The sequence below is a fragment of the Staurois parvus genome, unplaced genomic scaffold (assembly GCF_062004578.1).
Source record: "Staurois parvus isolate SC_StPar_1 unplaced genomic scaffold, SC_StPar_1.0 ptg000282l, whole genome shotgun sequence".
Classification (NCBI taxonomy): Eukaryota; Metazoa; Chordata; class Amphibia; order Anura; family Ranidae; genus Staurois; species Staurois parvus.
In genome coordinates, this window is record NW_028318078.1 from 11,168,351 (window position 1) to 11,181,657 (window position 13,307).

Consider the following 13,307-nt stretch of genomic DNA (forward strand, 5'->3'; position numbering starts at 1 on the left):
ACCACCTTTATTCACTGCCTCCCTGGCCGCCCATGTGGCCAGGGAGTGAACTAAGGCAAACTTGTTTTTTTAAGAATATGGAAATCAGTCATTGCTTTTACAATACTGTTTTTGCAATTGTTTTGTCAAGTGCTTTAAGCCCTCAACAAGAAAATGCTGTAAAAATGATTGTTAATGCTGCAAATATGCAAAAAAACGAAACAAAGTAACACTGTGTTCTGGTGTTTGGACTATTGCTAATGATTTAGCATGATTGGTGCGGAAGTAAACATGAGATATATGTGGCACGCAGAGGGTTACAACTTTAGTTCCTCTATAGTTGAGTAAATATCTTTTCCGGTTTCATAGCATCTCACAGTTGTGGTCTGTGCTCTGTGTAGCCATCCTCCCATCTCCCTCTCGTTAGTTCCTTTTTTCAGTGACAAGTGCTCAAAGGACAAGATCACCACCATCTACAGCCATGCAGGCCATAAAGTGTGTCGTCGTTGGTGATGGGTGAGTAAAAGGTTTTTTTTACATAAATAATGAATGACGTTGAGGCTTTAGAAGGTACAATGATTTACAGTTGTCACACTTGAGAGCCAGGTAGCTTTTTTTCGCCATATTGATCTACTTCCTGTCTGAGTGGCGTATGCCGTGCTTTTTCGTGTTTGCAGATTTTTTTTACTTCTAAGTATGCCTTTTTGTAAATGAGTTACTAATACCATCCAGATGAATGCCTCTAAATGTCTCCATATCTGTCCAACACTTGAAATAATCACTTTACATTCATCATGAAGCTAAGAGTAGCTTTCTGTTCTGTATAGTCAGCCATTTTAAGCCAAAGGTTGCTCACAAGGAGCTTCACAAAGTGTCTTTCAGAAAGCAAACAGTGTGCATACATCTGTATGTTTTTCACATGACCCAAACCATAATTTTGGGCTTACTGTCCCATTGACAATTGAGTTAGAATAAAATCAATAGGTTGCTTCAATTATTTAGTTAATTTAGATGTGTTTCTTAATAAACTCCCTAAATAAGTGCAACTCAGTGCTCTCACACTGCACTGTTGGAAAAACAAGGTAAAACGCATGTGATTTTGGTGCACTTCTGGATGTCTGACTTCAATCATGTACCAGTAAAACATGGACATGACACTCAAAGGGAGCAGCAAAAATGTAACCACAGTGCGTTTGATGGTTTTTGGATGCATTTTCCAATAATTTCAATGGGGAGCTGTGTTTTCATTGTGCTTTTTAAAAAGGCATTAAAAATTCAGCATGCAGGACTTTTAAAAATGGACTGCACCTGCAGCGCATTGGTGCGAAGAGTTCTCTAGGATTTAAAGGGATATATTCTTCTTGTTCTGCTTCTTAAACACCAAATGCACATCAAAATAATCTAATCAGTGTGAACACACAAGGTGACTGTCAATCACATGTGTAGAAGGAATGTAAAATTATAAACACCTTTTTACTATACACAGTGCTCTAGGCCAGTGGTCTCCAAACTGCAGCCCTGAGGCCGCATGCAGCCCCTTGGTTGCCTTTATCTGGCCTTTGGGGCACCTGCAACTGACACCAACAATAGAGCACTATTCCTCCCATTGACACTAGCAGTGGGGCACTATTCCTTCCACTAACACCAACAGTGGTGCACTATTCCTTTCACTGATACCAATGACGGGGCACTATTCTTCCCACTGACACCAATGATGGGGCACAGTTACTAACACCAGGTTATTTTCTACTCCTACTGGCCACTTTTCAGCCCCTCTAAAGTCTGAAGGATAATAATATGGCCCTTTGTTCAGAAAGTTAACTCATAGTAAAAACACATTTTTATGTATTAACCGTTTATTAACTTAATTATTTTAAATATATGGTATAGGAATTATTAAAGGATGATGTCGGATGTGGACGAAGATTATTAGTTACATTTGTTAGTAGATGTTTTGTGGGATATACATTTTGTGGTATTTGTAATATACTTTTTCTTTTTTTTTTTTTTCATTTTTCAGTTTATGTTGAAATGGTTAAGTATCATAATGCAAGAGTAACTGAAATGTTAGTTGTGGACATGTCTTGAAATTGTATCATTTAGGAAATGGAAAATAAAAATATAAAAAAATAAAAATAAGTTTTGAAACTCCTGCTTTAGGCTTACTGGTTAGTATTAAAGTGATTCTAAAGGCTAGACATTGTTTTACCTTAATGCGTCTCCTGTATTAAGGTAAAAAATGTCCGAGTGTTTGTATCACCCCCTCACCTCTTCCTATCGCAATCAAGCGCTGTGCCCAACTGCAGCGGCTCTCTTCTCTCTCTGCTCACAGAGGACACAGAGGCAGCAGTGAGAGCCATTGGCCTCTGCTGCTGTCAATGAAATCCTGTGAGCAGAGAAGGGTGATGGGGCTAAGCTGCACTGTGTGTGTGTCTATATATGCAGACAGCCCAGCTCAGGAGTGAGCCTGTAGGTTCTATGGGGGCACATGCAGAAGAGAAGGAGCCAAGAGTGCCAGTGGGGGACACCAGAAGAGGAAGTTCTAGGATGCTCTCTGCAATACCATTGCACAGTGCAGGTAAGTATAACATGGTTATTATTTTAGAGAAAAAAAGAAAAAACACTTTAAGCTGGGCATAGAAAGATCCCTGTTGAACCACTTGAATTTTGATCTGTGTGGGGCCCTCCCTGTTCAACAGAAGTTGATCAACTTCTGTCAATTGGACATGCTTTGCAGCCACTAATCGGTTTATACTGTACACGGTGTATACTGTTATAATTCAATGTCCCCATGAGAAGGATTCCTCCATCTACCTCGCTTGTGTGGATCGAGGAATCTGGTAGTTTTTTTTTCAGCCCATTAGCTGAACACAATAAAAACAATCCATCTAAGGCCAGCTTTAGTGCTAACTTTAAACCCTTTAGAGTACAGGTAGAAATAGGTAAGTGCAAATACTCCTTTATAGATACTGCATAATGAATACATCAATCCTTAGGCTGGCCATAGATTATGCAATTTTCTTTCCTTCAATGGGGGGAAGGCTCAATTCCTCCATCCATACAGTGAGTAATGATGCGGGAATCCCTCCTGCTGCACTATTGTATTCTGACAGCAGGAGGTTTCCCCGCCATCAGAATACAATGGACACCACCAGCATTGTCAGCTGTCCCTATTCTACACTAAATGTGTTGCTGAGACCCAATCATGAGATCAAACCGAAGCGACTTCAGAATAGGTAAGTATAGACATCTTTCCTTTTACAGATGGAATAGGCTTGTAATGGAGATGGGAGTAGATTTAAACTTAACTTTTGACTTGCCTTCCACTTTAATTAGGCCTGTCCCTGCTGCTTGAAATTAGGAGGAAGTATGACCCAACATGAGTTTTACCTGTCTGGCAATGAAAACGTTAGATAAATGACATGGAGAAATAAGCATTCAGCAGCATACTTTTGGTCTTTAGTAACATGATGATGTAACTGCAGTCAACACGTGTCACTTTTGCAACTTCCACTTGTCCTTTTCTATGCTGCAAGATAGCTCAGGACACATTGACCACATTTGCTTAAGTATGCCAAATTTTATTGTGTCCATACTGGGATTGCCTACAACTTTATTTATAAGTCAATAAGGGTTGGAGTTAAGTAATTCACTGACTTACAGTTTAAAGAGACTGATGAAAACCCTGTAAAACAACAGGAACTATACTTATCTTCCCTGATGGCCCATATGTTGATTCCCCCAACCCCCCTGCCCCTGCACTGCAAGGGGTAAATGCTTGTTAAGGTTAGGGTGTTGCAGAAGAGCCTCTATGATTTATCTACCTCCTCACTAAGGCAGGCTCTGGCATACCATCTTCTCCTGTCTGTGGGTCATCATGTACGATGCAGGGCTATTAACCTTGTACTTTACGTGGTGGAGGAGGGCGGACAAGGCTGGGAGCCGCTTACAGAGGAGGCTGCAGAGGACCTGTCACACAAATTGAAGGAGTCTGCTGGAGCAGGTAAGTAAAAGGTAAATACCAGAGTGTTATGATCCGCCAGGTGGTGCCTCAGGCTGCCAACTGACAGACCTACTCAGAGCGTGGGGTCTAAGCCCGGGCTGTGCTTTCACCAGGGCCCCTGATGGTGGGGATGGACTTGAAACAGTCCCGGGCCAGGTCACGACCTCCGAGCAGGCCCACCAGTGGCTGAGGAGACCTCCGGGGACAGGTACCGGGAGAGCCAGATGTGAAGAGGATGGCGGCCCCAGCAGAATAGTAACGGATCGTGGGCCCGTGAGGGTAAGCGGGGTACAGAATCGGTGGGCAAAGAGTAGTCGGGTCACACGCAGGGTCAGCAGGGTAAGTCAGTCCGTAGAATGGTCAGGGCAATCCGGGTCAAACGCAGGAGCAGGCAGAATAGTCAGGACAATCCGGGTCAATCACAGGAGCAGGCAGCGTAGTCAGGGCATCCGGGTCAATCACAGGGGCAGGCAGCGTAGTCAGGGTCAATCAGGGTCACTAGACGGGTGCAGGAACTCAGGATCACAGAAAGACCTTGCGGCAATCTGTGACAGTGCAGGGCATCTTTAAATAGTGCGCCCTGCACTGTCATTGGCCGGCCAGGACGCGCCCCCGGCTGTCATTGGACGCCTGAGGCGCGCCCGCGGCTCCTACTGCGCATGCGCGGCATCCTGTCAGCTGCGGCTCGCCGGGACCTAGTGCCTGTGTCCCGGCGCGATCTGCCGCCAATGCGCATGCGCGGGGGACGGCGCCGCGATCCAGGGCTACGGAGCCGCAATCCCTGACACAGAGCTTCTTCAGAAGTCTTAAACTATCCTTTGCAGTGCAAGAGGGGCCTACTGCAAAAGCGAATTTTTTGTTGTGCCCTTAGTTGGACTTTAAAGCCTACCTGAAGTCTGAGAAAATACCAATCTAGATTACCATGGTGTGAACAAAAACTTAGGTTAATTCATTTTTTGTGCTCCAGCACTGCCCACTCAAGTCTTTTTCTGGTGACACACTGACGCTGAAGTGGTAGTAAAGTCAGACTTTTCACTTACCTACAGGTAAGCCTATAATAACCTGCAGTCACAAGTTTGAATATCTCCTTGTGCCATTTAGAGGATGCCGATGTGAATATTTCCTAAATGGCACAAGTTTAGGAGATATGCACATCAGCAGGAGCCAATTATGTTACTGTACATACACAGTGCGCTCTGCATTCAGGGCACACTGAGACAAGGGAGTGACATCATTGCAACCCAGTCAGTCAAATGGCGCAAACCCCAAAGGAAGACTAGGTGAAGATGGAAGCACTCGGAGCAGAGATAGCATGCAGCCGGAGGGCTCTGCTTGACAGGTAAGCAGGGGCGGACTGACTATTTGAGCACTCGGGCACTGCCCGAGGGCCCGGGGTCAGTAGGGGGCCCCATGAGATGCCTCTGGTACCTTTCATTGGCTATTACATAGGCTTTTTTGGGTGTGGGCGAGGACACAGGGGCCCCATGGTCCCCTATTGCCCGGGGGCCCCATGAGTTGTCAGTCCGCCCCTGCAGGTAAGTCTGCCATAATGTGCTAGTATTGTATAACACTGCAGGGGGACCATTTAATCAAACTTTGTTAGCGGAGTTTACTACTGCTTTATGGACCACTGTCCTCTGTTGAACAGCAGAGGTCAATCTCTAGTAGTCTGACACAACCCTTGCACAATCACAACTACTGATCTCCAATCGGCAATGCTCACATTGCTGATTACAGGGCAGTAGTTGTAACTGTGCAGCATGAGTGTCAGACCACTGAAGGTAAGCCATTACTCTCCTACTGAGGGCAACAGGCCTTATCTTCAGTATACTGCAGGGAAACTGACTTTTGGAGTCAGTTCTGGAGCAAACCAAATTGCTTAACAAAGGAAATGTCAAAACCTATGTTTTTGACCCCTTGTTAATCTAGCTTTTTTTCAGTCTTCAATGCGGCTTTAAACAGCACTTGTTGATTCTGCAGTATTTGTATAGGCACTTCCTGTCATAGGGTGACAATGCTTTTTCCATGTCTTAGAATTGTGCTCCGGTTTTGTCACCATATCACATGGACTTTCAATATAAACTACACATGGTTTTCTCAACACATTTTTCAAACAATGTCCCCCATTGTCACAATCAGGAAACCACTTCTAGGAAATTTAATGTAGCCGTCACTGAAGTGCATGCATGTAGACAGGAAGTGGTTGCAAAGAGTCTTCAGGAGATAAGCAGCATCAAAGAATAAAAAAAATGGCAAAAAACAGTATTTTATTTAATAAATAGTGCAAACTTGCTGTCCTTCAGTTAGGGTTTACATCTTCTTTAAATGGTCCCCAACCAAATTACTAACATCAGTACCTCATCTTCTCTGCAGCGGGCATCTCTGCCAATTCACCAGATAGGGCCAAGCTAAAGATGAGCTGGTCATTAAGTTGTGTTCTACCTGACCATATAGAATGTGACCTGCATGGCAAGTGCCAGAGGTTATGGAACAGCACAGGTGTTGGTTTCACAGCTCTAATGATATATTGTTGGCACACTGTATGCACAGGACAAACAGTACTAGTAGCTGCCATAGGTATGTAAAAATCCCATTGAGCAAGTGTTACTATCAAAGAGCACAAAGAAACTAAATTAATAAAGAGATTGCATTTAGGTGTGATGTGAACCCTAACAGTGAACTTGCTCCCTTTCGGCCTATTAAATATACCATTCAAATTGTTATCACTGTTTAAAAAGTGCAGAAAATAGTTGTTGGTCCAGTGAAAAATAAAGTGAGGTGAAAACTTCCTGTGGTGTCTGTCTTTGCTGCGCTGTTATCAGTTATTATTGTTCTCAGTTCTCTCTGTGGACTACAGGAAACCTCATATTTTATGGAAACAGGGAGGTGGTAAGAGAGAGAGGGGGGGTTCTGTTGTCCACAGAGACAACTGGGAACAACAATAACCAATAGCAGTGCAGCAAATACCTGATGTGGCCATTTCTGCAGCACTGCCATACTTTAAATTTCTTCTGTCATTTTTATAAGCACACTCTAAAAAGATATTGTATTTTTCAGTTTAAATTAAAAAAAAATATTTTTTGGAGTCAGAAAGTTTTCAAATCTAACTGGTTCCAGGTGAAGTGCAATGTGCCATCATGCTTTTTCCATTTAGGCCCCCTTCCTACCTGTGAGGACCAATGCTGTGAGCTATGTTGCGCGTTAACATGCGTTGCATTAAAAATGTCCATTCATTTGAATGGGCTGGCAACTCACCACATGGTTCTAGAATCGGACAGGAACCTTTTCTGGCTATAGAACTGAACAGGAACCTTTTCTGTTGACACAGAGCACAAGAGCATTGTGGTGTGCCGCATTGTAGGTATGTCGGTGCATTGCATTCCTTGAGGTGTCATTCTAAAAGCTGTGTGCGATTAACCATGCATTTTGGCAATGGCATGAAAATGTGTATTAGTGCAGCAAATAAGTGAGTAGCCAGCTTAGAGATTCAGGTTTTGATGCAAAGGCTTAAAAACAAATGGGTCTCCTTTTGAATCTTTTGTTTGATTTCTGTGGCACAGGGAAAGGTTGAATAACATGTACACCTTTTAAATCTAAACTCCATGCTAAACAAATGTCCAAATATAAGAGGTGTGTGTGTTTATTGTGAATTTCACCGCAACACACGGAATGCAATGCACCTGCTCTGCAGCGCACTACAACACATATTGGTGGTGCAATACGTTCCTGTAAGAGGTTCATGTGCACTTTTTGTCATGCTTATATGTATTGGCAGCCGATATAAAATGATTGTAAGATTGTGAACCTGGCCTTATAACTGCATATATTTATTTGCAAAGCCTATACAAATTTGAAAAAATGTAAACTTGAAAGTTGCATTTTCATACCAGTATTTTTTTTCAGGATTATGCGATTGTACTTAATTGCAATGGTCTGTAACTGCAAATGACTTTGGCTACATGATGAGCACTCTGATTGGTGTGAAAGTCACAACCATATTAGTCGATGAGGATGGGTTGGTGGAGGACATGAGCGACACCAGAGCACCACACCCCGCCTAAGAGAGGAAGCTGCTCATGGCTTGTTCTCTTTCGGTTAGAATTATACTAAGCAATAATATGAGCTGGCCTGCAGCAATAATAGGCTTCTTTATGGGTGAATATTTTTACTTTTCAACAACATATTAACAAAATGTGTAGATTTGATGAAAGTGCCCTAAAGTAGAACTCCCGTTTACATTATTTTACTTCTTTGGACTACTTATCTGGACTAGTAGATGGTGATGAGACTACTATCCTTGATCTTCTTTTTCGCTTATGCTTTGTTTTGCTCATCCACTGATGTCATCCAATCCTTTCCCCTGTAATTCCTGTAATTGCATTAGATTGTACAACTCATTAACACCCATCATACCATAACAACATACCTAAATAATAAAGTAAACACACAACAACGTTTGTACAAAACTTTAAACTGTAGGGTTTAAATAATTCAATACCGGGCAATTTTACACCTTCCTGCCCAGGCCATTTTTCAGGTTTCAGCGCTCTCACACTTTGAATGACAATTGCACGGTCATACAACATTGAAGAAAATGATAAAATTTTAGTTTGGGTACACACAACTAGAGCTTTCTTTTGGTGGTATTTAATCATCGCTGGGGTTTTTATATTTTGCTAAATTAACAAAAAAAGACTGAACATTTTGGAAAAAAAACACGTTTTTCTTTGTTTCTGTTATAAAAGTTTGCAAATAAATAATTGTTCTTCATAAATTTAGGCCAATATGTATTCTGCTACATGTCTTTGGTGAAAATAACTCAAATTAGGATGTATTTTTTAGTTTATAGGAAGGGTATAGAGTTCACAAACTATGGTATAGATCTGAATATTGATCAATCCTGAAGTACTGACGGCCAATCTAATTTCTTGAGGTCCAAGAATGTCAGAACAGTACAGATATCCCCCAAATGACTCCTTTTTGCAGAGTAGACAGTCCGACGAACTTCATAAGAGGCATGGCGAGTTTTTTGAAGTTGTATTTTTTTGTCATAATTTTTCGGAAAATGAAAAAATAAAAAAAATTATTTTCACTAATTTTTTTTTTACATACTGTCATCAGTGCAGTACAGCGTCATCATATATCTGGCATGGCGGTGATCAGGGACACTGACTGGTGACAGTGTGAAAAAAAAAATATATATATATTTTTTTAAATCTTTTATTACATTTTTTTTCTTTTTTTTAAGATTTTTTTTCATATTTCACTATGTCCAAAGTAGTACAATGTTACCATAGTAAGATTGTACTACTTTGGGGAAGTGATTTTTTTTTTTTTTTTTACACAATTTGCTTATAGCAAAGAATTACTTTGCTATAAGCAAGCATTTACCTGAATGACATTGATTCATTCAGGGTTTTTTTTTTGTGCTTAGCTGTGATTTGGCCACAGCTAATAACATGACATGTGCATGTGATTAGCTGTGACCATTCACAGCTAGACACTAGTATACAATGGATGGCATGAAGGAAGCCATCCATTGTATGTAACTGTCATGTGACCTGCTGTGATTGGTCACAGCAGGTCACATGGTACCGGCAATGGGGGCCGGTACTCAAATCTGTCATCGGCCGTGTCCGAGGTACACGGCCGGTGACAGATTGCGCCGCTGCGTGGCTCTGCAAGCGAACAAACTGCACATGTGCGGGAGGACGCCATATGGTGGCCTCCCGGTAGCTAGTACATTTTTCCGGACGCCATTCGGCCATAGGCCGGGCGTCAAATGGTTAAATACATTTTAGCTATGATGTAAATGTTAAACTTTATTACCAAACAGCACAACTGTTTAAAGAGAAGTGCAAAATTAAAAAAAAAAACTATCATACTCACCTAGATGGATGGAGCATTGGTCCTCCGCTGCCTCTTTACCAAGAACTGAGTGATCAAAGACTGATTGCTCAATTCTTGGTCTTCAGTCTGCAGAGCCTGGGATCATCAGTCACTTGCTCTCTGCTCTGCCCCTCCAGAGCTCACTGGAGCACTGGGCTGTGGAGGGGACTGGAGTAGCTAGCTCAGGCTCTCACCCACACACTGAGAGGCTCAGCTGGCTGCTGGTCCAGGCACCTGGGTGGACCCTGACATTAAGGTCAGGATCTCTGCAGAGCTTGTACTGGCTCAGTGATGTAAGCCAAGAGTGGACTTTAGCCTGCTGTTGGCTGAAAATGGATCACAGGAATGCAGATTGAAGTTCACTCCTGTGACCCACAGGAAAAGTAGGGCCAAAAGAGCTTTTGCTTGACTTCTTCCTTAACCATTAACAGACCAATATGCTTGGTCAACAAGACTCAAGTAGCAATATCTTACACCAAACAAATTGCAGTTTAGTAACCACTGCCCATCCACAAAATGTGCAACATTACGTAAAAGCTAGCTTCCAACCTAGCCCTACCTCACCATCATGGCCTAAGCAATCATTTTTACAACCAGAACTGAAATTGTTGATGCAATCTCTGAGAAAATGTACCAAAACCCTGCTAAAGAGACTTCTCATGAAATCCTCCTGTTCGCCATCATAAATCAGCACATTAAATTCACATTTTATTGTGACCTAATCATGAACTGCAGCCAAGTCAAGAAAAACTATGGCACCAGTTATGAGAAAACATAGACGTTGGTGGCAGTTGCAGCTTATTTGTGGACAGAACAGTTTTAATGTATTTATAAGGTCCAAGGTTTTGAACCTGTTCAAATCATTTCCTTCCAGGTGAAGAACAAGGATAATGGGCATAGCCCACAACTTGCAACAAATAGGATATAACATTAACCATCTGTTCCCAATACATAAACCATGCTAGGGAACTTGAATTTAATCAGAATGAAAACCCAGATTTGCTTTGCCAAGAAGATATATGAATGCCTGAGTACCCATACTATTTTCTTTGAACCATAAAAGTGGTTGTAAACCCTTGCATATACCTAGTGAAGTAATTAGCCTCAGATGATACACAGAGATGAAACAAATCCTCCAACAAAATGTATACCTGTTGAACTGCAGTCATGTATTTTCTACAGCCATACAAAGTTCAGAATTTATACAGCTTGTCTGAGCTTTCAGAAAGCAGGGGGCAGGGAGCTGAAGTTACTCTGCAGAGCTCAGTGAGAGCTGATTGGAGGGAAGGAACACCCCCCCCTTCGCACAGCACACAGAAACAAAGCTGAGGCTGTTAATCATGGGTTGTGTGTTGGAGCTCCCTCCCCTGTTGCATTTTTACCTCTTGGGGTCAGGAAAACTGGTCATAAAAGACTCATGTAAATAGCAGAGGCAGAAGAGAGAAATCACACTCGCTGCTTTGGATTGAGACAAGCACACACAATAGAAGAATACATTTTGTTCATATTTCATGGCAGAGGTTTACAACCTCTGACGTGTGTAATACAGTTGTGCTCAAACGTCTGCATACCCTTGGAGATTTTGTAATTTATGTACCATTTTTAAATAAAAGATGAATGAGCAGGCAAAACACATTTCTTTTATTTCTTATGTGATTCATATTCAGCTGTAGGTCACAACAGAAAGGCCCAATCATAAAACAAAACCTGGCAACAGGTAAACAAATTAAATGACCCCTGTTCAAGTCTGCATACCCTTAGTTCTTATTATGGTGCATTGCCCCCTTTAGCATCAATAAAGTCTTTTGTAATAGTTATCTATGAAGCCCCAAATTCTTGCAAGTGGTATAGCTGCCCATTCATCTTGGAAAAATGCCTCCAGGTCATGCAGTCTTAGTTGTCTTGCATGAACTGCACGTTAGAGATCTCCCCAGAGTAGCTCGATGATATTAAGGTCAGGAGACTGATGTCCTCTCCAGAACCTTCATCTTTTTCTGCTGTAACCACTGGAGAGTCAACTTGGCCTTGTGCTTAGGGTCGTTGTTGTGCTGGAAAGTCCAAGAGCATCCCATGTGCAGCTTTCATGCAGAAGAATGCAAATTGTCTGCCAGTATTTTCTGATAACATGCTGCATTCATCTTGCCATCAATTTTTACAGGATTCCCCTTGCATTTAGTGCTCACACACACCCAAACCATCAGTGAGCCACCCCCCTGCTTCACAGTGAGGATGTTATTCTTGTCGCTCCAAACATAGCACTTATGGTTGTGACCAGAAAGCTCTATTTTGGTCCTGTCTCTCCAGAATACAGTGTGCCAGAAGCTATGAGGTGTGTCAAGGTGTAGTTGGGCATATTGTAACCCCGCTTTTTTGTGGCATTGGCACAGCAAAGGCTTCTTTCTGGCAATTCGACTATGTAGTTAATTTCTGCTTAAGTATCATCATATTGTGCTCCCTGAAACAACCACGCCATCTTTTTCTTGTATTTTTCCTGAGGTTACCTGTGGGTTTTTCTTTGTATCTCAAACAATTCTGCTGGCAGTTGTGGCTGCAATCTTTCTTGGTTTACCTGACCGTGGTTTGGTATCAAGAGATTCCCGAATGTTCCACTTTTTTAATAGGTGATTGAATGGTATTGACTGGCATGCTGAAGGCTTTGGATATCTTTTTTATAACCTTTTATATCTTTAAAAGTTCCATTACCTTGTTACACAGTACTTTGACGGTTCTTTTCTGCTCCCCATGGCTCAGCCTGCTCAGTGCATCCATATGAGAGCTAACAAACTCATTGACTATTTATACACAGACACTAATTGCAATTTAAAATCCACAGATGTGGGAAATTACGTTTAATTGCTATTTTAACCCATGTGTGTCAAGTTGTGTGCCTGTACCAAGGCCAAACATTCCAGGTTATGCAAACTTTTGATAAGGGCTATTTGGGTGGTTTCTGTTATCAATATGATTTAAAAAGAAGCCAAAAAACTATGTGATAATAAATGGCTTCATATGATCACTATCCTTAAATAAAAGACAGTTTTTTTGGCATGCTCAGTCATATTTTCAATATCAAAGCCAAAATTTCAATTTGCAAAGAGCAAGATGGATATAAAGCTTGAATCTTGCAACTACCCAAACACTGTTTGCAGGCCTTATGTATTTCCAAATTAGCAGCTGCATATGTTGCACCAATTTTAAAAGAATGAGAAGTATTATTTTGCAGAGCTAAGCCCTAAAGGAGCCAAAGATTTTTTTTAAGGACATATTTAAATTAGGATGCTGATAAAGAATAGCCATCAACATGACAGAAAAAGAAGGGAAAGCCTTACAAATAGTTAAAATTGCTCAATTAGCTCAACTGGGCAATGTAGATGTCATAAGGCAAGAAATTTATAACCACCTGTTATTAAGCTGGCCATACACTGGTAAATGTTCA

At 41.6% G+C, this 13,307-nt stretch overlaps 1 protein-coding gene across 1 annotated transcript in view; it reads left to right on the forward strand.

Moving 5' to 3' along the window:
* The first annotated feature begins 341 nt into the window (after nucleotides 1–341).
* Nucleotides 342–13,307, forward strand: part of RAC2 (Rac family small GTPase 2) — a 125,499-nt gene continuing 112,533 nt past the window's right edge. Inside the window, exon 1 of the mRNA XM_089681938.1 lies at nucleotides 342–495. Within this exon, the coding sequence (XP_089538064.1) occupies nucleotides 461–495 (35 nt within the window). The 5' untranslated portion in view covers nucleotides 342–460. The remainder of the gene's footprint in view (nucleotides 496–13,307) is intronic.